At 41.7% G+C, this 27,386-nt stretch overlaps 1 protein-coding gene across 4 annotated transcripts in view; it reads left to right on the forward strand.

Annotated features, from left to right (window-relative positions):
* The first annotated feature begins 2,200 nt into the window (after nucleotides 1-2,200).
* Nucleotides 2,201-27,386, forward strand: part of SNX10 (sorting nexin 10) — a 36,630-nt gene continuing 11,444 nt past the window's right edge. Inside the window, exons 1-5 of one of the 4 annotated variants that reach the window (XM_008494221.2) lie at nucleotides 2,201-2,265; nucleotides 18,468-18,522; nucleotides 23,934-24,020; nucleotides 26,103-26,203; nucleotides 26,778-26,876. In XM_008494221.2, coding sequence (XP_008492443.1) covers nucleotides 18,499-18,522; nucleotides 23,934-24,020; nucleotides 26,103-26,203; nucleotides 26,778-26,876 — 311 coding nt within the window. In that variant the 5' untranslated portion in view covers nucleotides 2,201-2,265; nucleotides 18,468-18,498. Of the gene's footprint in view, nucleotides 2,266-2,346; nucleotides 2,403-2,632; nucleotides 2,773-3,318; nucleotides 3,393-18,467; nucleotides 18,523-23,933; nucleotides 24,021-26,102; nucleotides 26,204-26,777; nucleotides 26,877-27,386 lie in introns of those variants that run through there. The other 3 variants (XM_030446069.1, XM_030446068.1, XM_030446070.1) reach the window with 3 other exon arrangements.

Here is a 27,386-nt window from a genome sequence, read left to right on the forward strand (position 1 = left end):
CTGAGGTTTTGTTCCAGGCTGGCCCCATCTGCGGTCAGAGAGCAGCTCTTGGTAATGTTTCAGTTGAATTGTTTCTCCTGTGTCTTCTGGGGCTGCTCCAAAACATGAACTGAAGAGGAGGAAGAGAGAAACACCAGAGATTTACTTCAAAAAATGCATACTTCATCTGAAACCAAGTGCTAACATAGGTGAATGTACACGTAAGTAGCATCATTCGTATGTTCATTCTGCTGCTCACTGCAGATAGTGGTCTTAGTAAGGTCTGATGTCTTCCAGTCTCCATTCTTTCTTGGAAAATATCCATACACCATATATTTAGGGAAGGAGAAAATGCAGCAGGACACTGAAGAGGGACAGAAAGAAAAACATCCTGGAAAGGGAATTAAGAGTTGGAATCCTATAAACAAACAGTTTGGAAGGTTTGACAGACCTTCTCTGAAAGAGAGAATTGTTCCCTTTCATATTTGTTCTTTCTTTTTATTAAGAACATTTGCCTGTACAGCCTCTGTCCACTAAATTTAACTACATCTAATTATGACTTTTTTTGCTGGCAAAATTGTGCAGCTTTATGGTAGCACTGTTATGCATTTATGCAGAGATAAATAAAATACCAATGATGTTTATTATATAACATCTTTTTTTTTTAAACAGCATTTTCAAAAATTAATTTTACCAACAATCCCACAGAGAGCTGTTCAGTTGCCAAGATAGCCAAATTCTTCCTTTTTTCACTCCAGTCTTCCTCTGCTGGCCTTCCTTTGCATCATTTTCAGGATGCTCATCACTGGGCTACTGCTTAGCACAGGGTCTGACAATAACAACAAAAAAAGGGGATGTCTAGCCTTGGTGCTATTGCCATCCTACCACAAAAATGGGCTCTGGAAAACTCTCTAGGACAGGTGCCAGGAGCTGCATGGAGCCCTGCCTACACTCACACCAGGTCTCTGCTACCTGTGATGCTGAGCTACAATGATAAAAAGTTTGGGGAAAAGGCTGATGTAGACACCTCATGCAATTCCCCTGTAGTTCTCTGTACTCTGTTACTATGGATAAATTTTTATTCCTATTGATCTCTACACATCACTGCAAGTGTTTTGCTTAAGGGCTCTTACCAGAGGGAAGTTTTTGGGGTACTCAAGACAGATTAAGAATAATTATTTTCTTCTAGCAGAATTTTATTCCTGAACCTGCTTTGTATTTTAGTATCATATGGGAGAAACAGCCTATAGTTTACATAAAAAGACTAAGGAAAGATTCTGGCCTTTTCAGCAATTAGAAATGAAGTAAAAATGTATAATAACATTCAAATTATTTCTCCTTTATAAAAGATATGCAGCTGAGAGAACTGTACTTATTTAGTCTGAAGAAGAGGGGATCGAAGGGAGACCTTATTGCTCTCCACAACTACCTGAAAGGAGGTTGTACTAAGGTAGATGTTGGTCTCTTCTCCCACTTAATGAGTGACAGAGCAAAAGGAAATGGCCTCAAGTTGTGCCAGGAGAGGTTTAGAGCAGACATTGGGAAAAATTCCTTTACTGGAAGAGTGGTCAGGAACTGGAACAGGCTGCCCACAAAAGTGGTGGAGTCACCATCCCTGGAGATGTTATAAAAACAGGTGGATGTGGCACTTTGGGACATGGTTTGTTTGGCATGGTGATGTCGGGTTGATGGTTGGACTCAACAGTCTCAATGGTCTTTTCTGACCTCAATGATTCTATGATTTTGTGGTTGGGTTTGTTTTGGGTTTTTTTTGTTTTTTGTTTTTTTCCCTTAAGTCAACAAAATTATTAGCATTTTGCTTTGCTGGATAAATCAAGTAAAGCTGAAAATAAACCTCCAGTAGAGATTTATTTAGCTTTTTTTTTTTTTTTAAAAAAAATGGGATTTATCAATCTTAACTTCTCTCTTTTTTTCTTTTCCTCCTAAACTAAAAGCCTCCTAACACCCCCCTCTTTTTGAGCAAAGCTGCTTTTCCCACCTTGAACACCAAGCCCCGTCCCCTTTCCTCTCTGCCCTTTCCTCTCTTCCCTCCCTTCCCTCTCTTCCCTCCCTCCCTTCCCTCCCCCTCCCTTCCCTCCCTTCCCTCTCTTCTCTCTCTTCCTTCCCTTCCCTCCCTTTCCCCCCGATCCCCGCGCAGGCGGAGCATGGGGCGGGGCGGTGGGCGGGGCTTGGGAGAGGCCCCTCCCACTCCTGATGACGTGCGGCCCCCTCACTGCCTATGGGCGTCGGCGGCAGCGGTGCTGTGAGTGGCGGTGGTGGCGGGCGGTGAGTGGGGCGGCAGTGGGTGAGGGGGGGGGTCCGGCATGATATGACCCAGCTCGGTCAGGTTTGGCCCGGCCCGACCCAGGCTACGGCGCGGTGCAGCGGCAGAGCCCGCAGCTGCAAACGCCGGCGCGGCGGGGGTGGGTGTAGAGCGTTTACTCTGCGGTCTCCGGGGAGCGGTGAAGGCGCTGCCTGAGCTCCTTAAAGTCACCCGGGGTTCGGGGAGAGCCCGGGTGCCGACACCGAATCCTGCAGCTCTGGTGCCGGTCGTGACGGGGTTTGGGTTCTCCTTGTCTCTGTAAGGCTCTTTATTCCCCTGCTCTTAGATGTGGGGCTGCGCTGTGATTTACGGCCCTATAAGTGTCTGCTCTTAGTAATGATTAACACCCGGCGGGAAGAAACTTAGATGTAAATAAATGTTAAGCTTGGTTTGGACCCTCGCTTTTTGTTTTGCTGAAGCAAGCCCGTCGCCTTTGGCAAGTGTGGTGTTCATCGGGATGCGCAACGTGTGTACGTACATTATGTTTAAACGTTATAGGGTCGTGCTTATTAATATATGTTTCTTTGTATAATGCATATACATGTACAGCGTATGCCATGCATAATAGTTATGTAATATGTTGTTGTGAATGGGAGTGAAAGGTCTTAAGGTGTTTTTCAAGATTCAGTGACAAAGGTATTAGGAAAAGGTGATTTTAATATAGACTTACAGAAGCACAGCTTAACAGAGTTCGATGGCAAGGTTCACCCTGCTGCGAAGAAGGAATATGTAGGGTTGGGATAGGATAGGAGTGAGGGGGAGGGATCTGCACAACCACATATGGCATTCTTATTATTATTTTTAAACTCTGTGTTGTTTAAATTAAACATCTTAGAGTACATATGAAGAAAGCCTCTGAAAACATGCAGTCAGAGCTAACTGATTTATGAACCCAGGGAAGTTCCAGTGACTCAATTGCCGGGTTCAGGTTGGGCCCGGTGCTGGTATTAGGCACTGGGATGGGTGAGCAGCTGCCCGTGCTCTTCCTCCGGGATCACCCCTGCTTCCACCGGGATCACCTGGCAGAGACCTCGAGTCACCGCCTGGCTGGCTGTTCCCACAGCCTCTTCGAGGATGCGGCCATTTTTGGGTAAATATTGCCCAATTCTGCTAGCAGGGGTGAGGAGGTCGAGGTGGATGGAGGTGTGGAGCCGGGACACCGAGGGTCAGGGGCTGGTGTAGGCTCCCACCTGGAACATCCCCATGGAAAACAGCCGCATGGGTTTTCATTTCCCTTTTTGCATCTCACTTGGATGGGAAATCAGCTGAAGGGGACGATCTTCCTGTTTGTGCTAGGGGAAACTGAAACCAAAAGTAATGCGAGGCAGAATTTTCCTGAGTGGCACAAACTGGGCTTTCCCTAGAGAAATGGAAATACTGGTGTCTTCTTTGTGTAAGAGGTGAAAATGGTATTTATACCTACTTCAGCCTAAGGTATTACGCTATTTTAATAATTCTTGACTTAAAATCCGGAAGTCTTTTGTTTATCCTGTATATTTGATACTGAATTTAAGAACTATTTACCTTTTAATGACTTTTAATTTCAATTTAAATTGCACTGGTGCACCATGTCTGTATTAATATACTTTCAAGGGCTTATAATACATGTGATCTTTAATATAGAATATTGTGATTTTTAATTTTATTTTCAAATTAATTGCATATAAGTTATGTACTTATATGTACGTATGTAAGGTACTGTGTATGTACTTATACTTACAGCATAATCTCTCCAGTTGTATAGTGTAATTCAAAGACAGTAGCACCTAGAAACCTCATCCAGTTACTTGTGCTCTGTGGTAGGAGCTGTGCAAGTACAGGAGAAAAGGTGGCCACCAGAAAAGGTGGTCCCAGAGAACTTAGGAAACAAAAACCAAGGCACTATTTGTTAACATAGACAGAAAAAGTTATTCTATCAGGTGCCTCCAAATGCCTATACAAGTGTCAAATCCGTTTGTTATATTGGTATCAGAGTCCCTCTTTCATTTATGTCTGTAGTTTAACTGCAATTAACTGTTTTCAGCTGAAGAAATGGAATTAAGGATTTGTAGCTGGTTTGCTTATGTTCTTGCCTAGAATTAACTGGTTTGTGATAGAATCAGTTGCAATAGTGTTTATATGTAAATAAGAGATTAGTGTATTTGAATGATGCAGTTTTGGTGGTGATTTTGGTTTTTTTTGGGGGGAGGGAGGGGAGAGGGGGGGGGCAGTTGTGCTTGGGTTTTTTTTGTTTTCTTTTTCTTTTAAGATAATGTTTATGGTACCATCAGTTAGGGGTAGCCTGAAAGCTGGAGTAGCATCACAACAGTGTGTTGCTACGTTTCATTAAATATTACCTAGATCCAACCTCAGTGGACTCTGGTTTTCTGTTGTTTTCCCTTGTTCCTTGCCTTGCAGGCAGTGCTGAGTAAACATTGCTGGTACCCTTCAGGACCTCTCCCTTTGATCTTTTAATAGACTTAGAAGTTGTCTTCAGCTGTTTTTCTCTCTCAGCTCCTGAAGAACAGCTACTCTGAAGGCAGAACCTTTCACCAGCCCCAGTGGACCTGCTTAGGCTGCCTCTGCACTCACTGCATGCCCATGGGACTGGGATGCTTCTGGTTGAGATGCAGCATATGGGTCAGACCTGAGCCAGGCTGTGCTGCAAGCTCCGAGTGTCCTTTCCCAAGCACAGTGCCATGCTGAGCAAAAACCACTGGGGATTTGGGTCAAGCTGGGTAATTCTCAGGCATAAGAGGAGGTGGAGCATTAAATCAAGCCAGGAGTTTGTAAACAGGTTGTGATGTGACTTCTCTTGCTGAACTGTGACTATCTAGCCAGGACCAGTGATGTGATTGATACAAGGTAATAGCAACAAATGGATGAGGACTAAGGAATAGTATAGGTGAAGGCTGCATTATCAGATTTTTTTTGGTTTTTTGTTTTTTTTTTTTTACAGAGCTTACGCTGCTGCACATTAATATCTTTTAGAATAGCTTTTCTCACCCAGAGGAGGTCATAGCAGTCATAATGTTGAGTCTTCCAGCATCCTGTTATTGTCCCTGTTGCAGAGCAGCCTTGCCTTCGGCCTGAGAACCTGCACCTGAGGGTACCAAACATGTGGTGTGGTGTTCCCTTCCAGCTGCCTTTCTGCTGGTCCTCTGACCCTGTGGAGTGAAACACATTGTCAAGGGTATCCATGCAGAAGTTGAGTCCTTCTGACTAAAAGGCTGAATCAGTCTTGCAGCTCTTTGCTAGTCAGTTACCTCAGTGCTTTTCCTAATTGCCATCATGTCAGGCAGCTGCAACCTTCTCTGCTTTTACCATGCAGTTTTGTAATATCTCCATATGAAAGAAGATAGCACTTATCTGACAGGCTGATTTAAAAATAAACAAATAAATAAAAAAAATAAACCCCAAATCAAAATGGCTGTCAGTGTTTGCTCAGCACCAAGGACTGCTGGAGGTGTTTTGGACTTCCTGAGAGTAGATAGGGAGGACAAGAGAGGTGATGAAATCAGTGTATCACGTCTCTGCAATGTATCACAGGACCTGATTTCCGTGCATGTGGTATGTAGGATGAATAAGCTTTTGGTTTTGGTAAGCAGAGAAATAGATCTGGTTAATTTAGGATATTGTAGGGGTTTTTTGGGGGGGTTGTTTGTTTGGGTTTTTTTGTTGAACATTTTACTTTATTATCTATAAAAACCCCCAACTCCCCCCCCAACAACTTGTCATCTTTTTGGTTCTAACACTAAAAATGCTCAGAGGAAGGCACAGCTATGTGTCCTACAGGAATTTCCTAGCTTCTTGGTAGAGTAACTTGGGATAGAGAAAGAAATCATGCTAGAGTTTCTTGTTGATGACAAGGAACGACATGCATAAGTCTGGTGCATGTATTTTGGCTCTTGATCTGTTTATTTGTAGTATTCCTTGCTATATCCCTACATAGTACAGCTAGGGCATGAGTTGGTGGCCTAGATGTTGGTGAGTGGTTCCTTCAAGGGGGATGTCAAGGGTTTTTAGGACATCTGTATGAGGCTGGCATCACAACACATGGCCTACAGTTGATTTGCCACCTTGAGCAGCACATGAAGAGTAAGTAGAGCATCATGTGAATGTTAACAAATGTTTAGGCACAGCTATCTGAATCCAGCTGGTCCAGATTTCTGCAGGACAAAGGGAAGCAGTGGGAGACTTAATGAAACAATCCAATAACGCAATTGCAAATGGTCCTGCATTCCCCACTGTTCCTCCAGTGACCCTCTTTTGAGTGGGAGAACGTCAAAGTAGTATTTCCATTCTCAGAACCCTTAAATACCTTTAGAGCATTAGTTTCTGCCCCCAGAAACCAGTTACCATTTGGACTTTGCTAGGTAAATTATAAACACGCTGTCTGAGTACCACAGAGGGATTAATCAAAAGCAAAGACCTTTACAGCTCAGCATCAACCTGTGAGCCTGGTTGAAAAGGAAAGACTGGATTAGTTTGGAAGGAGTTTCCTTCTGCTCTAGCATCTTCATGTGTTTGACTTTAGGAATTGCTACTGAGTCATTTAGGAAATGTTAATTTGTTGAAGAACAAATAAACCAGTGGTGGTTTTGTTATGAGTCTCTTCTCCAGGAACTCCTGTGCATAAAAAGAGAATGCAATTTGGTTTCTATACCTGCTTTACCTGCTTTTTTGTGGTATGAAGAAATTAGTGTTTCTTGGTATTTAAAGGATTTATGGCTTAAGAAAATTTGTGGCTTAAGAAAATTACTTCTCCCTTTCTTCTCTACCTAAGTTGTCTAGGAGGCTAAGCTCACTTAGAGCTATCCTGCACCTCAAAGCTAAACGGATGTTTTGCTCCTGTAACAAAGCATTGATTTTGCTATGGAGCTGGCAATGAGTAATATACCCTGTCCTCTGTGAGTGTGTGCTGCCAACACATCCTTCAAGTTCAGGTTCCTGCCCCTCCTTTCCCTCGGGGAAACCCGAGCTGCTCACCTGTTTTGCACCGTGGATACAGCAGTCACCAGGTTATAACTTTGTGCCTTTTAATAGCCTCGTTGCTTTACTTGTGTAATGGTGATGTGTGGTTTTAATTTGCCACCCGTTTTAATGAGATCTTCAGCTGTCTTCCCAGAGGGGAAGGCTTTGTTTTCCAAGAGCCTCTTCCCAGAAGGAATGAATCTCTGCTAATGAGGCATGAAAAGGCGGAGTGGTAATGGGAGTGTTTACAGGGAGAAGGGAAATATCTGTGGGTCTTGGGTACTGAGGGGCCTTGTGATAATGCCAGAGCCTGTGGCACTGTATAGATACCCATTCCCATTTATAAATAGTCACGTGTGTGCGTGGTGTCCCTGGCATCCTGCTGGCTTTGGGAACAGCGAAGTGTAACAGCCTCATCTTCTGGTGTGGAGGAAGACAGCCTGGTTGTGGTGTGGCCATTAGGAGCTAAATCAGTTGTTGGGGAGACAGGAAAGCAGATCCCTCCTTCCCGGGAAGATAAACCCCCTTGTTTCTTCCTTTCCTGGCAGATCAAATGGAGGGGGGGTTGCTGTGAAAGTGATGGGGGGGGAGGCAGCCAAGTGGCTGGCGTAAACAGACCCTCCGCCTCCCAGACCATGAAAATGGGTTTGGGCAGTGAGATCCAAGAATCAGAGAGGATTTAGGGCCAAAATTTGCATTTGGGGATTTTATGAAAAACTGCTTGAAGCACAAATACTTTAACAGAAACGAAGCCTTCCTAATCTGCTCATCCGTGAGGGTCTATCTGACTGCTATTTGGGCCCCTCAGTTTAGGAAGGATATCAAGGTCCTGGAGCGGGTCCAAAGGAGGGCAACCAGGCTGGTGAAGGGACTCGAGCACAGATCCTATGAGGAGAAGCTGAGGGAGCTGGGGCTGTTCAGCCTGAAGAAGAGGAGGCTCAGGGGAGACCTCATCGCTCTCTACAACTCCCTGAAAGGAGGGTGTAGCCAGGTGGGGGTTGGGCTCTTTTCCCAGACGACTTTCAACAAGACAAGAGGGCACGGTCTTAAGTTGTGCCAGGGGAAGTTCAGGTTAGATCTTAGAAAGAATTTCTTTACGGAGAGGGTGATCAGGCATTGGAATGGGCTGCCCAGGGAAGTAGTGGATTCTCCGTCCCTGGAGATATTTAAAAAGAGGCTGGATGTGGCACTCAGTGCCATGGTCTAGCAACCACAACGGTGGTTCAAGGGTTGGACTTGATGATCTCTGAGGTCCCTTCCAACCCAGCCAATTCTATGATTCTATGATTCATTCGTCATCACAGGTAGATTTGTAAGCAAGCTCTGTTTGACTTGCTGGCCAGGAAGAGGATGCCTATACCAGGTGTGTGGTCCTAGGCTAAATCTTAGAGTAGGGATGCAAAATTCTCTTCCAGCTTTGGTCTTTTTGGTGAGCTTTGCACAGCTAAATTGCAGGGTTTTAGTGCAAACCCTGGTTATTAGGTGTTGTTAGTTCAGGTCGGTTTGCAAAGAAAGCATCTTTCTCAGGAAAACTTAAGTACATGCACCAAACCTTGTAACTAATGCAAGATAATAGTAAAGAATATTTGGAGTGCTTTGGACTGTCTTCAAGAAAACATAAAGGCAGTCTTCAGGCTTCATATTTTATGTTTGAATTTAAATACAGGTTTTGAAAAACAGTATTAATATCATGTACTATATCAGATAGGTTTAAGCAATTATTTTATTTAAAAAATGATTCTTCCATGTACTCCAGACTCTTCAGTGCCACAGTTTTCTTTCTCCAAGGGAAGTTTTTCACATTAAATATCTTTTATATAATCGTTATCTAATTACCAGCAGCCATGTCATAGGTATTTATTAAGGATTTTCCTATAGGACCACAAAGTAGGATTTCAGATATGTCCATACTTAGTGTGTAGGTTTCAACTGGTTTAACTAAACGTGTGATTATATAAACTGATGCTTGTTTTATTTTAAGACTGGATTGTGACTTTCTTTTTTTCATATTTAAGTGAGCCTGGAATAAGCCTTCCTGAAACAGCACAAACTTAAGGCAGTTTGTCTCAGTCCTGTAGGTTAGTAATACAATCTGAACTGGTTAGATTTAAAATAAATGTAAATCTGTGCATTCTGGTCATTTAGGCATCATGGCTCTGTGAAAGGGAAGCTTTTCTCCTGTTAAAGAAAGAAAAAATCTTTCAGATTACGTAGGGGTCTACTTGAATTAATTGTTGGAAAAATATATTATTCAGGTTTGGGCATCATAAAAGCTGTGGGATCTATTTGCCCTGCAGTTTTCTATCTTTGTTCTTTGTATCTTTTGCTGCTTGACCTTAAGCAGTGTTTATTCCAGCCTGGCCAGTGACTCCTTTGACTTGGCTGTGATGGCAGGGCACTCAAACTCAAGTGCTGCTTTTCTTCTCTTCCATCTATTTTTGTGTTTGTCATGCCTCCTGCTGTTCTCTCACAACTTCTGAAGGGAGTTTTCCATACCAGAAATCTACTTCCTCTGCTGAGAGTTGGCCAAGGGCTGCTGACAGTCTTAGGAAGTCATGGTGTAATAGTGGGGTTCAGAATCAGGGTGAATGTAACCAAAATTATGTCTTAACATTTAGTGGACAGAAAATAAATGAAAAGCAGAAAATCCAGGTAAATGGATAAATCACTGATTTTTCAGCCTGATTTTTCTCATTGGTCAGTCTCATGGAAAGTTCCTCTTGCCAAATGCCATTTGTTCCTCAGAATTGCCAGCTTTGTGTAGTATTTGACACTATATAGAAGATATGTACTTTCAGATATTGTTTTCATGCCACTGACATACGCTAGCTCAGAAAGAGAGCAAAGCCCATTGAATAAACAAGCTGTCCAGTTGAAATTGCTGTTTATACATCACCAACAGTTAAATTAATAATTTTAAGAAATCCAGTTTGTAAGCTAGTTCAATGTACAGATGCAACTACACCAACGCAACTCCTGTTACTTTTAATTTTTACTGTATCTGTGCTTGTTCTTTCTCAGCCATCTCCCCAGTTGTTCGTCATGAGACTGGGACTTCTAATTCTGTGGCTGTGGCCAAGACTGGTGCTTTTGCTTCACTTTCCTCTCTGGGTACAAGACCAAGCACTAGCACTTCTTAGGGCCAGGTGGTGCTTTACCTAAAGTAGCTGTTTTGGTAGATTTAAGGAAGTCCACAGCAGGAAGAATCTCAAGCTAAAACACAGAGTGCTGTGTAGCAGCAATTCAAGCAGCAGAGAGAAATCATACCAAAAATTACCAGTGTTGAGCAACAAATGTGAATTTTCTGACACATGAAATTCAAAATGTTCCAAAGGGTGAGTCAGGAAGAAGAGGGTCAGGTGATGTCAGCATTTGCATTTCAGAGACTGAAAAGAAATGTTGCAATGACTCTGTGTAGGATTTGTTGATTTTTTTTTTTTTTTTCTCTGCTTAGTCAGCAGGGAAGATACAGCTCCATCAGCCCTCTTCCCATAAGTAAAAATTAGTTAACTTCAGAGCAGTATCTTGTGCAAGATAATATTTTAGGGCAACTTATTTTGATTTAATGCAATTTAATATATAGTTCCTGTAAGAAACGTGAAGTTTGGGGATAAAGAAAAGCATATATTCTCTGAATATAAACCCTTCTTTAGAAGCATCATTTAATATTTTTCTTAGGATCTTAATTGGAGCTATGAAATGCTGAGTTTTTTTTGTTTGTTTGTTTTTTTTTTTGTTTTTTTTTTTTTTTTTTGTTTTTTTTTTGTTTTTTTTTTTTTTTGTGATTCAGCCTGTAAAAGCAGCAGCTGTCTAATGTGTTATTTGCAACTGGCATCATATAAAAATATCTAGGGGTGGCTTATCTCTCCATGATTTTATATTGCCAGTTCTCCTTGGTGTATCTAACAAGATGTGCTGGGCTTACTCAAACCATGTGCATGTACCTCTTCACACATCACTTCAGTAACTGAACAGAACTTTGGCTTGGAAAGTACTTGGGCACCACGTCAGCAAACAGTTTTAGCCTCACTTCTGTCACTTTGTTCTCAAAGGTGGTTTTGCTGCCAGTGGTATGCTTTGTTTGTGTAAGTATTGTAAGAAGTCAAGTGCCTATCGAGTAGTTTCCATGTTAAGAACAGCTGCAGCTGAAAGATGGTTGAACTTGCTAGACAGCAAATGTTGCTCCTTCTTTCGAAATCCATTAACTCATGGGATCTCAAAAGTCTCTGGAGCAAACATACTTACTGAGACTTTACCTCGGAGAGGTCATCCATGCTTCCCTTCAAAGGCTGCCTCATCTCCTCACTGGCCTCTGGAAAATGCCATAGCAACAAAACCTGCAATTATTCACCTACAAAATCATTTGGCATAGTCTAAGCTACTTACCATGCCCCTTAATGCTTGGAAAGAATATCAGAGGCAGGTTCATGACATACTGCCTGGGGAACGTAGGAGCTGAAGCTGCAAAAGAGTTTTGAGTGGTCCCCATGTTTTCCGCAGAAACTGCGTCAGCCCTGAGTAATAATTAATTACCATGATGAAGACTGGCATATACTGTACTTTCGGTGTGTTGACCCACAATTACCCTTTTCTTTCTACTGACTAAGAGCCCAATCTGTCAGCATTAGCCTTAATGGTATTCTCTAATGGGGGAAAAAGAAAGTAATATTTGCTCTGGGTTCATCAGCCCACTGAAACTGCAGAATAGACATGATTTCCTTTGCTTGAGCATATGTCTGCAATTTGAGACTGGGGGAAAAAAAAGAAAAAGCATTGAGAGTGAAGAAAACATCTGATGCCGTCTCCTACTGGGAACAGATTTCTTAGTACTTCTTCCTTGTTTGTCTTTAGGCTTTCAGAGGTTGGCATATGAATCATGCTGCTGTCCAGCAATATGGTATTAAGTTAATGCAATTCAAAGTTTGGTCTAACACCACTATAACTGGAAGTCTGTGACCCACACCTGACACTGCCATCCATGTCATGTATATATTTTAGAGGGGAGAGAGGAAATTCATAGGTTCAATTAAATCTGATTCTCACATTCCTCTGAAGTAAATGCAGATTTAATAATTTTTTTAAATGGACCGTTTTCATTGTCTTGATAAATTGGGTTTCAATAGGTAAGAAGATTGCAGAACAAGGGAATGGCTGATCCACAGAATCATCAAATCATAGAATGGTTTGGGTTGGAAGGGAACCTTTAAAGATCATCTGGTTCCAACCCCTCTTCATGGGCAGGGACACCTCCCACTAGACCAAGCTGCTCAAGGCCCCATTCAACCTGGGCTTGAACACTTCCAGAGAGGGAGCAGCCACAACTTCCTTGGGCAACATGTTCCAGTGTTTCACCACCCTCAAATTAAAGAATTTCTTCCTAATGTCTAACCAAAATCTCCTCTCTTCAAGTTTGAACCATTTCCCCTTGTCCTCTCACTATACATCTATGTAAAATGCCTTACCACAACTTTCTTGTAGTCCCCCTTCAAATATTGGAAGGTTGTTATAACAAGTACATAGTAATTGAAGAGGAGCTGCCTTATACTTGATGGATCTCAACAAGCATTTAGCAATCAAATGGAGTGAAATCCTGTAAGAAATTAGTGAGCTAAGATCTTTGCAGTGGTGGCTGGAAGTCAGAACTTCAAGGCATGATTTTTGGCAGTGTGTTTCTGCATAGGAGGGAATGTGTGTGAATTCTGTGGGTGATTTGGAAAGCTTTTCTTCCTCTAAAAGCAATTTAGACAATGTCCTTGATTCCTGCTCCAGCAGCAAGGTTATTCTGCTGCTACTGTAGCACAGCACTGATGAAACTGGTATCTAGAGCTGAAACATGAGATGGATTCACTTAAGGAGCACTTAGTATAGCTGTGCAGAGTTTGGATGAAAATGCTTAAGTATTTGATGTTTTTCTCACTTCTGATGAGAAGATCTTTATGGTGATTTGCTGAGGGGAAGGTGGGGCAAGTAGCCAGCAGAGCTGATGAAAGAAGGAAGGATGCTCCGTGACCTGCACAGTCAAATTTCCGTCATCAGTCTGTTACTGAACCATGGCAGTCAGATGGGAACTCATGACTGCTCTGATGAACTCAGCTGAGTTGACCCAGGTATTAAGATGGACAAGGTGAAATGAAAGGCATCTGCTAATGCTGAGTTACTCTGGGCTGAGAGGAAGTCCCTGCTTGTAGAGTAGCATTTGAGTAATATTTTTCACCATCAACAAGAGTAGTTATTCTGTGGTGGCTGTGTACCCAATTCCTGTAAATGCCAGGCTAAGCTGCTATGAGGTCAATTTGGCATCACAGAATGGTACATTTTTACATGTATTAATATATGCTACCCATATATAGTTTTCATGTTATTTTCTTCAAAACTGGAGAATAAGTGCTGAGAACTGTGCTTATTTCTTCACCTCTGAATGTTCCAGTATGAGTCACTGTCTAAGTCACGAGATTAACCTTTCCATTGAGATACACAGCATGGCTGGTTTTATGATTTGAAGAAGTTTTGTTCCATAAACAAAATAGCATTGCTTTCTGCTGCTTGTTATCCTTTCATTTGAAAACTATCATAATATTTCATCCATGCTTCTGACTAGCTGTGAGCTAGCACTAAATGGGGATTTAGCTCCATCTATTTCCTACTCCCTTGCAACAGCAGTGGCACTGCCGTCTTTCAGGACCTCTGCTCCATGCAGGAGGTGCTTTTTCCCCAGTCAGTGGTGCTCCCTGTCGCTGACTGACCTTTCAGAAGGTTACAATCAGTGATTCTCAAAAAAACTTGCATTATCCTATCCTGAATCTACGTAGTACTTACATTTTAGCGTGGGATTGTTTGGTTTATGATAACCTTTTCTACAGCTAGCATCATCTTTTATTACAGCTCTGTTCTTCATATCCTTCCACCATCACCCTATGCATGTGTATTTTCCTGGCAAATCCATTTGGATGGAACATAGTGTCACAGGGCACGTACAGACCCTATGAGGAGAGGCTGAGAGAGCTGGGGCTGTTCAGCCTGGAGAAGAGGAGGCTCAGGGGAGACCTCATCACTCTCTACAACTACCTGAAAGGAGGGTGTAGCCAGGTGGGGGTTGGTCTCTTTTCCCAGACGACTTTCAACAAGACAAGAGGGCACGGTCTTAAGTTGTGCCGGGGGAAGTTTAGGTTAGATATTAGAATTTCTTTACGGAGAGGGTGATCAGGCATTGGAATGGGCTGCCCAGGGAAGTAGTGGATTCTCCATCCCTGTAGATATTTAAAAAGAGACTGGATGTGGCACTCGGTGCCATGGTCTGGTAACCACAACAGTGGTTCAAGGGTTGGACTCAATGATCTCTGAGGTCCCTTCCAACCCAGCCAATTCTATGATTCTATGATACAGGAATGTTCTGTGGTGCTGAATTCCATGTACAGATGCACTTGAACTTCCTACAAGCTGTAGATTAAAGTTCTTACGACATTTGGAGTGAGTGTTGAGGTAAAAAAAATGTAAAAGGCAGGAAAGATCTCTGTGTATTTTGAGATTTGTTATCTCTCTCTCTCTCTCTTTTGGTCATATTGAAGCCTTTAACAAAAGTTTAATTTTGATAGTGATGATGGGGGAACAACCTTGGAAGTGCAGCTGAGGATTTTGCTTGTGACTGGATTGCACTTTCAGTCATCAGTGAAGTCTAAGAAGAAGTTGCTCTTCTCTTTTAAAGGTTGATGGTGGTCGTTTAGTTATATGTTCAGAAATAACCAAAGGTGAGTGGGTGGGTATTTCTGGAGCTGAAGATCACCATTTATTGCTTGAGGGAAAACACTGGCCACATGGAATCTGAGTAGTCCCAAAGGAGACAACATAGCATTGGCCACTGCCCAGCAAGGAGTAAAATCTAAGATTTAAGTGCAACTAAACACAGGTACTAGTGAGGTAGCTGAGAGGGCTTCCATTTGTTTGTGTTTTGCCATAGTTCTTGTCTGTGTCTTGTGTTAGTTTTCATATTTCTCTTTGTGAATGTAAGGGGGCAGTTACATCCTTCTTTAAGAGAAATCTGTTTACATAATAAAGATATTACCAAATAATAATTAAAAAATTGGTTTAATTTAGATTTTAAAATATAAAATTAACTCTAAAATTAATAAAATGGAATACTTAATAGTGTTTATCTACTATCCCTAAGAAGAGCACTGCAGTTTCTGTTATCCCTAAGAAAAATACTGCACTACGTATTTGTTGGTGTGTGGGGTTTTTTTCTCCCGATTTATTTTTTTTAGGCTACAGGAAGTATGGCAACTCATCCTACATAATCTTTTTGCTCTGAGTTGTTATTGTTGGCAGTTGCAGAGTCATTCCTTGTTTCCTTGGTTATGGAATTAAGAACTCTCAAAAGCAGGTACTGCAAGGAGCAGGTGTTATATTAAGTACATGAAACTAGTAATAATAATTGAAAAATCTCCCATCTGATCACAGATCAGAAGCAGATTGAAAATTTACTCAAAGCAATGTTGGTTTTTTTCCCAGCCACAGCAGAAGGCTTTTTATCAGAACTACATATCAGCTGCTCCCGTGGTTTTTTGTTTGCTTTTTATTTCCTCCAGCACTGGTTGATTTCTATCTGTGGAATTAATTTTTTTGTGTGCGAAAAGACCACTAACCTTCTGTTCATCTTCTGAGACTGCTGTTCTCTGTCTATTTTGGGTAGGGTTTTTCTAAAGATAAAAAGGCATCTTCTTAAGCAGACAGTTGAACTGTTCTGCTTCAGTGACTTTTCCATGCATTAAAAAAAAAAGTCTGAAAATATATCTTGCTACTAGAGAGAATACTGCAATCAGTATGCTTGCAAGTATCTGCAGCATGACTGGGGAAATCTTGGACTTGCTGAAGTGTCTATGAAAAAGGTAGCTGTGGTAGGCTTGAATTTCCATTTTTCTTCAAATTACTTCCTGAAAAAAATGGTGACTTTAAATATTTCAGGAAGGTTTTTTGGGCTGAAATATTAATTTTAGTCATTAAATATTTAAATTGCAATGGATGTTTGGAGTTTAAAATATCCTTTCTAACCTGCACCAGCGTATAACTTGGTCATTAGGAAGCAAAAAACAAAATGTGTTATCTCAGCCCTGTCATTCACTAACAGTGCCATGAATGAGATATTTTGGGCTTGCATAACTTCTTACTTAAAGCAATTAAGAGACAGGAGTGAAAGAGTTTGCAGGGTCTGGTAGAATAAAGATATATAGCTGAAAAGAATAAATAACTGAATTGCCATTTAAAAAGCAAAACCACAGTCAACCAGAGCAGAAAGGAGCGGGGAAAAAAAGCCCCCAAACTATATAGGTTTACAACTGCATCCAATGAGGAGAGGTAGCAGGCAGAAACAACCCTTTGCCTTCTGACAGCCTGAGCCTTGCATAGTGTTTTCTGTGTTGTGGACTTGTGCTTGCCTGAGAGGTAAAATCCATTTATCTCCACCAGGAGGAAAGCTCCTGACATGCTTCTGTATAGCAGCAGTTATAACCGAGGAGCCAAGTTCTTGCCCCTCTTTGCTTGGGGCTGCTGAGTCTGTGCAGCAAGAAATGCTGAAGTCTTCTTCTGTTCTTTCAGCCCAGAGTATGTATAGCAGTTAAACATTAATACAATGAGCAAACCCCTCCCAGAAGTTACTGGGAGTGTGTTTTCAATAGCTGTGTTCTCTTTTTATCAGCCAAATTCTAGCTCCAGCAGTAAAATGGTGGCCTTAGGTGGGAACCATGCTGGTGGTACCACTTAGGCAGCCTGAAGTTCTCTGCATGGGCATCTCTATTTGGAGGCAGAGAATCTTGTTTTGGTAGAACTGATCCTATAGAAAATTGACAAAAAACCATGTTTATTCCAAAATAATTTCCTGGTCAAAGATATACATGTGTGCTTATCTCTGTCCTCAGTTTTATTAAAATAGGTGGAGTTGTATTTTGAAAGCAAGGCATGTTTCATTGGGCAGGGGTGTGGGGTGTCCAGGAGTCCTTAGCTGGGTTTGAACTAAATACATAGTTGTATAATAACAAGAGCAGCTCCAAGCTCTGTATCACTATACCTTATCAAACCACCTCCAAAAATGTGGCCATGTGTCTTCCCTAGTTACAAGTGAACATTTTGCAGCTGGCTGCCTACAGCTGCCAAAGATTGCCTAAGAAAACTGCAAATCCACCTTTCCCAGGGCAGGATGCCTGCCCAGAAAGATGCCCAGGAGGATCTTTCTCAGCTTCTCCTGCTCTTGTGGTCTGTCCTGACCCTGAGGCCAGCATGGGGAGTTGTACTCCGGGGATGAAGGATTTTCTTGTAGTTTGAGGTCATTGCAGGTGTGAGCTGGCAGTGGCTGCGGGGCATGTGGGAGAGGTAAAGGAAAAGGGCACATTGCAAGTTGTTTTTCTCATGGCCATTATTTTTAGGCAGCCAGTGTGTATGCAAGCTAGCAACTAAATAAAGTCTCCCTGCTCTTCCTTTCGGGGTGTCTGTCCTGAGAAAACCAGATAGCTTACAGGACTGCAGAGGTAGTTGATTTATTTCCAGCTAAAGAAGAGGTTTAAAACATAGGTTTTAAACTGGGAGATGTGATTTTTATATTCAGTCTAATTATATTCTTCCCTAGATGGAGGTTTTAAAACCATGGACACCATGGAATTTAGCCTGAGTTTTCACTGGCCTGCAGGATCTGAACACTTTGTCTCTCTGCTTATCTCTGTTTCAGAGAAATGGTTGAGAGGGGCTTTTAATTCTGCAGGCTCAGATGTGTTAGTGTCTCCTGGACCTCAACTGCAGTCAAGTAGACCTGTGCTTGGGTGCCTGGGAGCAAGGCATGGGCAGCACTGCTTGGGCTGTGCTGGGGTTGCTGGTACTGGAGATGCTGGCCCCTCAGAGCTGCTGGGAGGTGGGTGCAAGGGGGATGCTCAGGGTGGCTCTCAGGGCAATGGAGAAAAGCACTGATACCCAGAGATGGAGAGGCACTGCTGAACTGGCATGTATGACACACATCCCCAGAAGTGGGCTAACCCAGTACTTCTAAAATGGGGTTTTTAAAAATGGATGAAATCCAAGATACAGCTAAAGCAAATGTGTTTTCTGGTGTATTTGGCACTAAGTCTGTCTCTTTCTACTGCCTACTAATGTCTAGGAAAAATGGTAAGGACTTTCAAATAATTACTAAATGCCAATGTGATATCTAGTTGTTTGTTTTTTCTTTTTTTTTCAGGTTGATTTTTATTTAAAGCAAACCAGTGAAGATGACACCAAAACACGAAAAACAAGTAAGTCACATCTAAGCTTTAATAAAAAAGGATTCTAGTTGGGAGGATTGAATTTCATTAAGCTTGAACCAGGAAGGATTGATTGTATTCTTCAGGCTTTTAATTGCCAGGCTACAGAATATTTTAAAGTGATGTGGTGCCAGTCCCTTTTGTTAAAGTTTCATGGAGGAATCAAATATTCATTGGGTGAGAGAGAAGAAGCGTAAGTGACTCTGTGCATAAGGGGCTCAGACACTGAGATGGGAGGGAAGGGCTTGGATTTCAGTCCTTCTGCTCCCCATGTCTTCAGGTATCTTGTAGGAATAATCCTTGGAGTCTGGGTGTGAGCTCTGAATACCAGATGAGTGGACCACACACTTGTGAGTTCTCTTTTGTTGAATCCCAACGAACTTTAAAAGTTTCAAGAAATTATTTTGTCTCAGCTGTTAGTCTCTTATCAGCCTTTCTACTTAAAATGTGTGGAGGGAAGATGGCAACATTACCAGTGTGAAAAGCCCCATGTCCTTTGTGGTTGATCCTTTTACTAATAGGCAACCTGATGGGAAACTCTCTTTTTCTTGGAAGCTTTGTGGAAAATTACTCTTAAGGGCTAATTGACTAATCAAATGTGTAACAGTGGCACCATAGAGCATGAGGTTATCACCTGATTAAAATACAGTTGAAATGATTAATGCAAATAATCATCCAATCCAATATTATTTTTATTCCTTCTCCTTGTGGGAGATTTTTTTCCCTCCTATTAAAAATAGATGTTCCCATTTCAGGTTTCGTATTTTCCTTATAGGAAAATGTTAAAAAGACTTCTCAGAAACACAGTTTTTGTGGTCAAATACTATACAGTAGAGCTTCTGGCTTATACTTGTCTTTGAGCAATCCAATCATTTTGCAGAAATATTTCCAACAGGATAAAGAAAGGGGGAGAGGGGTATCAGGGCAGGAGGGGCCGAAAGCTTGTGTTTGCTTTAGCTGCTTTTATGGTGTATTCTTCCTTTGGAGGCAAATCTGAATGGGAACATTTCAGTTTTAAGTGCTTGCATCTACATGTCTTCAGTGCTGCCCTTCTCCTCTGGTGTCACCACTTAGGTCCTTTGCATAGGACTTTAACCATGAATGAGTAAGTGTAAGCCAGGCTTGGGGGGCACTTTGGCCATTTTGTCATTTATTTGTGACCACTAATTACATAGACTACTCCGGGCCTTGAGGACAGGGTAGCAAAATGCCACTGGTATCATGCCTAAACTGGCTGTTTTAAATGGGAATTAAAAAGCACATCCAGCCTGAGAAGCTGCTCTGCTGATTCCTGCTTGGGAAGTAGTTATGACTCCGTGTTGTAGTAGTTGTAACTGCTTTTGGCATTCTTCATGAGGATGTTTAGGCTAATTTGTCTGCTGAGATTCGTATCAAAGATATAGGGGTAGCAGTTTGCATAGGAAATGTTTTGCCTATGAATTTAACAGTTTCCAGAAAGAAGGATTAAATGGAGATGCCACAATTTTTTTGTTGTTGTTGTTGTCTGTATTGTTTGCTGTGCAATAGGCCTCCACAACCAATCTTGGATACTGAATTGTCAGCAATAAGTTCTGGTTTTGAGTGAATGTTTGCACTTAAGAGTTACAGGACAGATATAGTTCTTGAGTGCATGATACACATGCATGTATTGTGCCCCTCCATTAAGGAAAAAAAAAGAAGTGTATTCAGTGTGTCATAGTAGCTAGATCTGCAATTCTGGAAAAACCAAACAGAACCATCATACTACTGGCTGTAGATGTTGAAAGTAAAAGGTCTCTGAAAGCTTATCTGTCTTTGGGCTCTGCTTCCTGGCCATAGGGCTGGGCTGTGATGGAGTCCTGTGACAAAAGATAAAGTCTGCATGTTGGCTGTGGGAGGAAGAGGTCAGCCTTGCCTTCCTGAAGTGAACAGTGCATTACTTGAAGGTAGCCATGCCTGCTGAGAGTATCCTCATCTTTATAGCAAGATGGGGAGAGAAGGGGTTATATACAGAGGACAGAGGCAATTATTAGCCAGAACTGCTGTTATCTGGTGAGTGTGAATGCAGGATGGGCTGAGCATACAGCAGCAATCTCCCAGAGGAATATTCTGCTAACTAAATCTGCTAACATAGATCCTAACATAGCCTATATGTGAATACTGGCCCTTACAAGCTTACTTCTGGGAGACATAAGGACCTGTCAGCATCTATGCTGGGCAGTTAAGGCTGCTTGGATGAAATCAATATTGCTGTCCTGGTGTGAGGTCCTTTATCCTGGAAAAGGCTTAAAGGTTCAAAGAGAAGGGATACTCTGTGTGTGAAATGCTACTGTTCTGGAGCAGCAGAAACTGTAAGGGGAATTGGAGTTAAAGCTTCCTGGATTCAAGTTGTTTACAGGGGAAGTAGCAATGGGTCTTGAGAAAGGCTGTACAATTTTGGTTTTGTTCTCTAATTGCTTAACATTTATCTTGCTTCATTCTGAACTCAGCCTCTGTATTCTTTGGTAAATAAAGAGGAGAGGAAAAAAAAACCCCAAACCAACACCCAGTCTTCTGCTGAAATCATGGTGTTTTAGATCACAGCTGACATTGCATATGAGGACTGCAGTTTGCTGAGCTGCTCTGCTGTACTGCAGATCATTTTCGCTCTTAGGTCAGTGATACACATCCCCAACACCTCCTTTGCACAGTGTGAACAGCAAGTCTCCTTTCTTTTATAGGTAGAAACTGAAGGATGCTTGATTGCCACAGTATTGAAACTATTTAATTGGAAGTTAAAAGTATACAGAGTGGTTTCTTTTGTGTGTTAATTGTGGTCTGGAATGATTTACAAGGTGACTCATAGCTAATGCAACCTTTATCATAATACTTTCATATAATAGAGGGTGAAAAAGAATCATTTTACTTGGAGGATTTTGATCCTGTACAAAGGAGAGGGTTACAGAAGTTTATTTGGAAATGAAGTAATATGGGGAAGCTGGACAAAAGGAAGGGCAATGAGATGCCAGTTCAGCAGTGGATGAGAGGAATGGGGCTGAGGTTGAGTTGTCAGGAGGTCATCTTCAGCTGTGCCTTCTGGGCTGCAACAGTTGAAGGGAAGAGGAGAGCAGTGATGCTCCTGGCATAAATCCAGTGTGTTCAAAAGTGGTTGCAGGTCTGGGGAGGAGTGGAACACAGGAAAATAGGAGGCTGAGGAAGACAAAAACTTGGAAGAACATAAGATGTGTATGTGAAAAGATGTTACAGTGGGTCCAACAGTATGTAATGTCTATATGTATATTAAATAAGATGGACAGTCAGGCAAACAACAACCAAAAATCTTCTTCTTTTGTTCAGCACATTGCTCAGGATCTGCTCAGCGAATAACTTCCTCTAGTCTCCCACGAGTGTTTTTTGTAAAAGTAAAGGCATGACCCTGAGCTGGTAGAAGTGATTACAACTCTGTCTGTTTGTTCCTCTCTTGCCACTTTGGTGTGGGGTTAGAAAGCTGCAAAGGAGACTCAGGCCTCTGGTGGTCTTCGGTGAAGAAAGAAGCAACAGGGGTGGTGGATGCTTTCTTTGACAAGGTGCTTGTGACACATCCTGAAAGGGTATCCAGCAATACTGCAGAAAACACCCCTGTGACTAGGAGCTGAGCTAAGTAAGATAAAACTGTGGGCTGTATCCAGCCATCAGGCCACAGGCTCCCCATCCCTGAAGTACCACCTGGAACTCAGAGTGGTAAATGATTTATTCCAGACCACGAAAGCCTCCGTGCCATAGACAGAGTGCAGTGACTGTTCAGGGAAAAAAATATCTTTTTTCTTCCAAAGTTGTCATTCTTTTCCTGTCACTCAGTTGAAGTTTGCTCCTGGTGGCATATTGAAATGTGTGTGGTGGTGGCAACAGAAGACTTGGCAGAAGAATAAAGGTTTATTCTGTCATTTGTGCATTTTGGGCATGCAGCGACACATTTTTGAGAGCTTTCTGTTATTTCCAGAGATTTCTTTATGTACCACTTTTATGCAAAGTCATGCTAAAATAGCATATTATTTCTCAGAGACACTGTCATTCTTCCCACAGTTGATTCCTGTACATAGAGATCTTGTGCAGTGCCTTCCTCTCGGGGAGAATATATCTGTAGCTTAAAATGATGCAGTTTTCTTTAAATGAGTCATTGCTTAAGTGGCTGGCTTAGCTTTTTGTGTGAATAGTTTAATTAAGCAACTGAAATAGGGTAAAAAATTGCTTGGGGAAAAGCAGGTAGTTATGCAGGTTTTTAACCTTTGTATTTCAATGAAACAAAGCTTCTGCCCCAGTATGAACATACAGATTTAGATTTACCAGGTTCTTTTTGTTTTCAGTGTTGTGGGGTGGGGTGGTTTTGGTGGGGTTGGTTTTTTTTTGGTTTTTTTGGTTGTTGTTTTTTTTTTTTTCAAAGAACACATGATACAGCTGAAGTAATTATCTAGTTACATTCTTTCTTCATCCTTTTCCAATTCCTGTTAGTGATGCTAGATGACCTTAATGCCCTACAAGATGCCTCTAAATTATGACATAAATATAAGAATTAAAAGGAAGTAGACTATTTGTGCCAACTTCTGTAACAAATACTCTGTATCATTGTCCTTCCAAATGGGGAAGTACTCTCTGCAGCTTGGCTGTGTTGCTTACTTGGGGAGGTTGATGGCCAGGTCCTGCATCCTCAGGTGGACTCTGACTTATGTTCCTGGTGTTTCAAGAAGTGTATATGGCAGAGGAGAACTAATGTCCTTCCATACAGCATCTGGGATGCTAGGCTTGAGACCTTGAATTCTCTGAAATGAGTCTGTCCAAGGCAATTGATGGTGGTTACACCTTTTTCACTGGGCTGGAAGGTGTCCTATATTTTGGATATAGGAAAAAGGCAGTTTTTCACCACCTTGTGGGTGTACCTACCTGTGAATACTGGATTTAAAAAAGAAAAAAGTTACAATGACAAGAGAAGATTTAGGAGTGAATAAAATGCTATGTGTGTGTATTTGGTACACGAAGCAGGTTTGTAACACATTCTTTGTAAATGTTGACTACAAGGATGGGAAAAGGCTAAAATACCTACCTAGTTCTCTCTTGCATGTGGGACTTTGAATATTAGGTTTTCAGTTTGTAGCTACTGAAATCACTGAATCTCCCATGCGTGAAACATGTGTGACCCTTCACAGTATTAATCTGAAATATTCATTTTCAGCTAGCAGCTTGGCAAGGAATTTCCCAGACATGTGGTGTAGCTCAGATGATTCATTGCTTTTTGCTTCTCCATTTATAGGGTTGCAAAATTCAGTAAACCAGCAGTTCAGCTTTTAATCTGGGCACAGTGGTTTGGGGAACAGCAAAGCAAGAAAGAGTCTTTCAGGCTCCCTTTGTCTTCTGAAATTAATTGCTTGATTTTTATTATGCGCTTGCAGGAATTTGTAACTGTCTTGGTGCGAGATCCCAGGACACAAAAAGAAGACTCATGGCATTCTTACATAGACTATGAGATATTTATTCATGTAAGTATTAAAGAAATCAACACAGATTCTTTGGGGTATTTATGAAATCTTTTTTACACCACTCCGGGAGGCTGTGGGATGTTATTCTCGTCTTAAAGACTGAGATGCTGTGGAAGAGGTGAGGTGTGTTGGGCAAAGGCTGCACTTAAGGTCAGGGGGAGAGCTGGGAAGTGAACCTGGTGTTGTGTTTGTATGTGCATTTCACAATGTCTTGCAGCAGAGACTGTTCTTAGCTTTACTGATCAGCTAGAAGATTGTCATAGTCAGTGATATCTTGCCTTTATAGAAGAAGGTTGGTGGTCAGGTATTCATGGCAAAACAGGTTTCTTTTCAAGTAATTATCTGGTTATTTGTCCTTTTAAATTCTCCTAAGACCTTCTTTTGGCCATTTTATCTGATTGCTGCAGTGTGGCTGTTTTTAGTATACCTTGGTATTCATGTTATGCTAGTTTAGTGGTGTTTGGATATGTCAAGTAACTACGTTTGGGTTTATGACTGTAATCTACCATGTGTTAATGGGAGTGCACTTAGAATTACGGTTCTCTTGTGTCTTAAATCTGCCCTTCACGTGATTTTGTTGATTATTCTTCTTTGGTGGATGACATACAGAAGTAGTTAGCCTAGTTTCCCTAATCTAGATCTAGGGATTTTAATTACAGTGAAAAATTAAATTGTGTACTGTATCAATTATCGGGTGAAAAATCTGAGAGCACTCTGTTCTATGGTTAATGTTTGGCACAAGACCAAAAGCATTTCCTTCCTGTGTGGGAGAGTTAAGCATTCAGTGCAGTGAGAGCAAGCAGTCCAATGATGGCTTCTTAGATGTCCATCATGGTAAGTAAGTACTTCTCCCCTGTGGGGCAATAAGAGCTGTGAAATTTTTACATTTTGCAGTGTGGTTTAAGTACTGATTCCAAAGTGATTAAATTGTTGACTGCTGGTAAATGGCAGATTTGTCATCATCATCATCCATCTTCAGGAGATGGTTTGAGGTGAAAGAGACCTTAAAGATCACCTAGTTCCAACCCACCTGCATGGACAGGCAGGTCCATTTGTCAGGGTGGGTGCTGTATTACTGTTTCACAGGCATTGGTGCTTCTGAGCAGAAGTGGATCAATGATTTCTCAGTGACTGCTGTGCTGGGGTGATATCATTGAGACCTGGAGCTGCCTGATTCAGGCCTGGGCATCTTTGAAGCTGATAAGCAGCAGATCAGCTTCTTGCCAGGGCTTTCAGAGACGAAGTGTCTAGGTCATTCCTACCATCAAGGCTTCTTAATGGTGTAAACATCTTGTGTCTATTAGGGTCTTAGACCAGCAGGATTTCTTTTCTGCCCACTACTTCAAGTATCTGGCTTCTTAAAATGTGCAGTGTCTCTGATACTTGTATATTCCAGAAGTCTGGCATCTTTGGGCCCTGTACAATCTGCATCGTGTGGCTTGTCTAGGAGCTGTGGCTCTTGGCATGTTATTGAGGGTGGGTTGGACTGCAGGCAGATTTATAACAGATTTATAAACCCTCCTGCAGGGTGGGGTTTAGTCTAAGCATATGATCCACAGGAAAATTCAGCAAATGGATTTAATTTTCATGGATTGTTTCTCTTTTGATGAATTGGCATTTTTCTAATGGACTGATAGCATTCTGTGGGAAGATTTCCAAGTGCTGCTACTTGCAGAGAGCAGTTTCTCTGATTTAAGTAGGATTGCGCAGTGGAAGAACTCTACGTAGCTGTTTGCAGGTTTAGAATTAGAATAGCTAAAATATTTTTTTCCCTGCAAAGACTGGCGCTATCTGCTGAAATTTTTTTCTGAGATCTTTTTTCCTTTTCATGCAAGTTGTACTGTAATTCAGATCTCTTGCTTTTAAAAAGAAAAAAAGAGATGAAAAATACTTCGCTGAGAAGCAGAGTAAACTGTCACCAGTCCTGTCTGAGATAAAGAGCAGTCCTAAATGTAAATTAAATTATAGTCAAGGTTTCTCTTGGTGTCTCAGGGATTAGCATCTCAGATGTGTTTTTAATACCATGGCTGCATGTTAGCTTAAGCTGATTTGCAAAGTAACATGTTTTTTATTTCTCAACAGACAAACAGTATATGCTTTACAAGGAAAACATCCTGTGTTAGAAGACGCTTTAGAGAATTTGTTTGGCTTCGGCAGAGGCTTCAGAGCAATGCAGCACTTATGTGAGTTACCTTATTTATGGCTTTTTAATAAGCTGTCAGTCATGGAAGGGGAGGTTTGGTTCATCTTAATGCTGACAGTTAAAGAAACTGGAGCTGGGAAGTATCCTGCATTTCTTACTAGCACGAGTTTATTCATTACAAGGCATTTTCTCTGCTTTAAACCCAGAAGAATGTGATTTGTGCTGATAGACTTTGGTGACATTCTCTCTCCTCTAATTCATAAGAGATTTGATCTGTGTTTCCTTTTGCTATGTACAGGTAGCAGAAAGAGCAATCCAGTGTAGGTAGACGTACCTCCTCTTGGTGCTTCTAGGGCAAGTACCATAGGAGAGGCAGTCAAATATGCATGCAGGCATACCAACTGAACCAGAAAAATCTGGTTTATAGACTTTTGCCTTTGAGGTGTGTGGGAAGCCCTCTAGTTTCTCAGCCTAGTGTTCCCAAGCTTAATTTCATGAGCTTCTGGAACATGAGCCATGAATTTCATGTGCTAGGGGTTGGCATTTGCTCATTGCATTTTTCTCTGCCATTTCAGACTTAGTCTGTACTGTGTTTTTGCTTCTTGTTTATACAGACAGTTACCTGAACTGCCATCTAAAACTCCCTTTTTCAACATGAACAATCCCCATCATGTGGACCATCGCCGGCAGGGTCTGCAAGAATTCCTGGAGAAGTAAGTACAGCCTGTCCTAGAGATACTTGCATTTTTATGATGTCACCAGTTGTTTAGTGTACAGTAGCTGATCCCTGGTACTTGAGAGCCACCGTGTGGTCATCTGCACATGGTACACGCTTGGTTTTATTTTTATTTGCTAAGTCATATTTCATACACGTGACTTCAGCTCTATTGGTTGAAAGGAAACTTCAACTGTGCTTCATAGCATTGGTTATAAATAACAGTTTTGGATTTATGTCACTTTACAGTTGCATACTAAGGTTGGGAGATCTCTCATTGGGATGTCTGTGTCTAGCTTTCAGGAATGAGCTAGATGTTCTCATACAAAAGAACAGACTTTTCTCCGTCTTTTTTCTCATGTTCATGGAAAATGAGTTGTTGTGGGATCAGCCCCTTCGAGCCTGGGGAAATTTTGTGGCAAGATCTCCTAACACAGGTATTTCCTATAATGCCAGTTACTTTGTTTACTGGTTTCACTGGCATAATCAAGCTCTAGCAGCTATGGCC

This window comes from Calypte anna, chromosome 2 (assembly GCF_003957555.1).
Source record: "Calypte anna isolate BGI_N300 chromosome 2, bCalAnn1_v1.p, whole genome shotgun sequence".
Taxonomy (NCBI): Eukaryota; Metazoa; Chordata; class Aves; order Apodiformes; family Trochilidae; genus Calypte; species Calypte anna.